This window comes from Meleagris gallopavo, chromosome Z, assembly GCF_000146605.3.
Source record: "Meleagris gallopavo isolate NT-WF06-2002-E0010 breed Aviagen turkey brand Nicholas breeding stock chromosome Z, Turkey_5.1, whole genome shotgun sequence".
NCBI lineage: Eukaryota > Metazoa > Chordata > Aves > Galliformes > Phasianidae > Meleagris > Meleagris gallopavo.
Genome location: NC_015041.2, coordinates 22,724,409 through 22,726,376, shown reverse-complemented (window position 1 = coordinate 22,726,376; position 1,968 = coordinate 22,724,409). Strand labels below are relative to the sequence as shown.

General features: G+C 35.1%; 1 protein-coding gene across 5 annotated transcripts in view; it reads right to left on the bottom strand.

The window, feature by feature from the left end:
* Positions 1 to 1,968, bottom strand: part of LOC104914973 — a 19,655-nt gene that overhangs the window by 5,528 nt on the left and 12,159 nt on the right. For all 5 annotated transcript variants that reach the window (XM_019610443.1, XM_031557269.1, XM_031557271.1 and 2 more), the window contains exon 5: positions 385 to 1,011. In XM_019610443.1, coding sequence (XP_019465988.1) covers positions 385 to 1,011 — 627 coding nt within the window. The remainder of the gene's footprint in view (positions 1 to 384; positions 1,012 to 1,968) is intronic.

The following is a 1,968-nucleotide window of genomic DNA, read 5'->3' as shown; positions in this document are numbered from 1 at the left end:
TTTTTTGTGGCATAACAGAATAGTGGAATAACAGAAGAGTGGTTCAGAGCTTTGTAAACAATATCACACAAATAAGGTATGCAGAAGTACCAAGAGTTTTTGAAACTCCTGTGCTGACTCCAGATTTCCACGTGAGCCACTGATTTAATTCTACTAGGATTTCTTATAGCACTAAGCTTGGCTATTTTCATAATATGAATATATTAAAACAGAAAAACACCTCTAAACTTGTAAAACAAAAACACTGAAGATATATTAAGCATTTAAATCACTAATGCCAGGTTTTTCTCTATTAAGATTTTTATCTCCAAGTAATTTGACTATTGCAGGAAATATTTTCTGATAAGCATAACCTTTCAAACACTGATTAAACTACATATGTACCTGCTCATATGTTGTCCTCTGCAAGCTAGATCCTGTTGAAGTTTTTGATTTATCCAGCTGAATCACAGGAAGCTGAGGCTCAAGCATGCTTGTTGTCTGTGTACAGTCATCCCCCACTTGCCTGGCAATATCGTGTTCTGAATTTGCCTGCTCTTCCTTGGTGTTAAGCTGTCTCTTGCTTGGCACTACAGGTATGTCAGGCTGCACTACAGATCCTAACATAGAATTCAGATCTGCCACAGGCTTTACTAGCAGAGCATCACTGTTCTTATCTGCTGGTGCATCACTGGAAAAGACATGATCAGGATACTCTAATATCGCTGTAGGATTCCCAGAATCACTGAGAAATCTCAACCAATCACTGATTTCAAGTTCACCAGTCCCTAAGCTCTGTTCAGTGAGTGACAGTGATTCCATAAGAATCTTCCCAAAGGCTGACAATGAAAGATCTTTATGATTATTGGAGAGTTGTTCCTCTGTGCTGTTATCTGTGTCAATCACAGTCACGGTGGGCCTCAGGCAATCTTCTAAAACATGTCGAAATATATCTTGTGGTGTTACTATCTCCTCCAGAAAGGTATCTGGACACAGAATTGCCTCTGGAGAGAGATCTTCATAACTTAATTTCTGTGAAATTTACACATTAAAAAAAAATGTTTTCAAAAAGGAACATAACCACTCTTTCTAAAAAGCACATAATTAACACTCACAAGTTACTGGTTACATGTTTTGTTTACAGTTTTTGCATAAATTCTAAGACCTGTAAGCCTACCTTAAGAGTTCATTTAAATTTGGACAGAAGCCTCAGTTTCAAAAGAGCACCTGTTGACTTCTTTTGCAGTGAAAATCCCGAATAAGAGAGACTAAAATTGCTATAAAATCAAAGATCTTATGCCATTATTAATGACTGGTAGTGTTAGAAGTCTTCAGAAGAAAGACATTACAAGTTTTTTGTCCGAGAAAAAACAAAAACATACAACATAAAAATATTAAAACACTGTATAAGTTTTAATTATGTATTTATGTGGATCCCAAAGTATGGAGCATTTGTGCTTCACAAGCATCAGGTCAAAGTCCTAGAAGTATCATTGGAGGCTGCAGGTTTGAGTTTTCATGCTGAATACAAAACCACAAAACCTTATTTTTCTTATTTTCAGAAAATAAATACTGTTGTTTATTCTCTACTTATAGTTGCTTTCATTTTTATACCATTTACAACTGCTTCTGCAGTCCTAAAACATATATTTCTATGTGTCTATAACAGTGGTGTTGCTTAATAAATACTGAAGCTTAAAGGTAATTTACTTCAATACATTTTTAGACTATTGCTGCCAGCAAGTGGCAATACTGTGTACTGCTAGCATGCTTTAACACAGCTGGTAAAGGAATTTGGAGAACGCTCACATAATAAAATAGAAAGGGCAGAAAATTGTGTTGACTCATGTTCAGTTTGTAAGATATTACAGATGTGTGATGATTTAAGTTTTTTTTACCCAGTCTGCTGTTTCCTATACTGTATTCATGCAGTAATTTTTCCTTTTTGAGTATTTACTACATTTTATTTAACCACTTAGTTTTAGATTA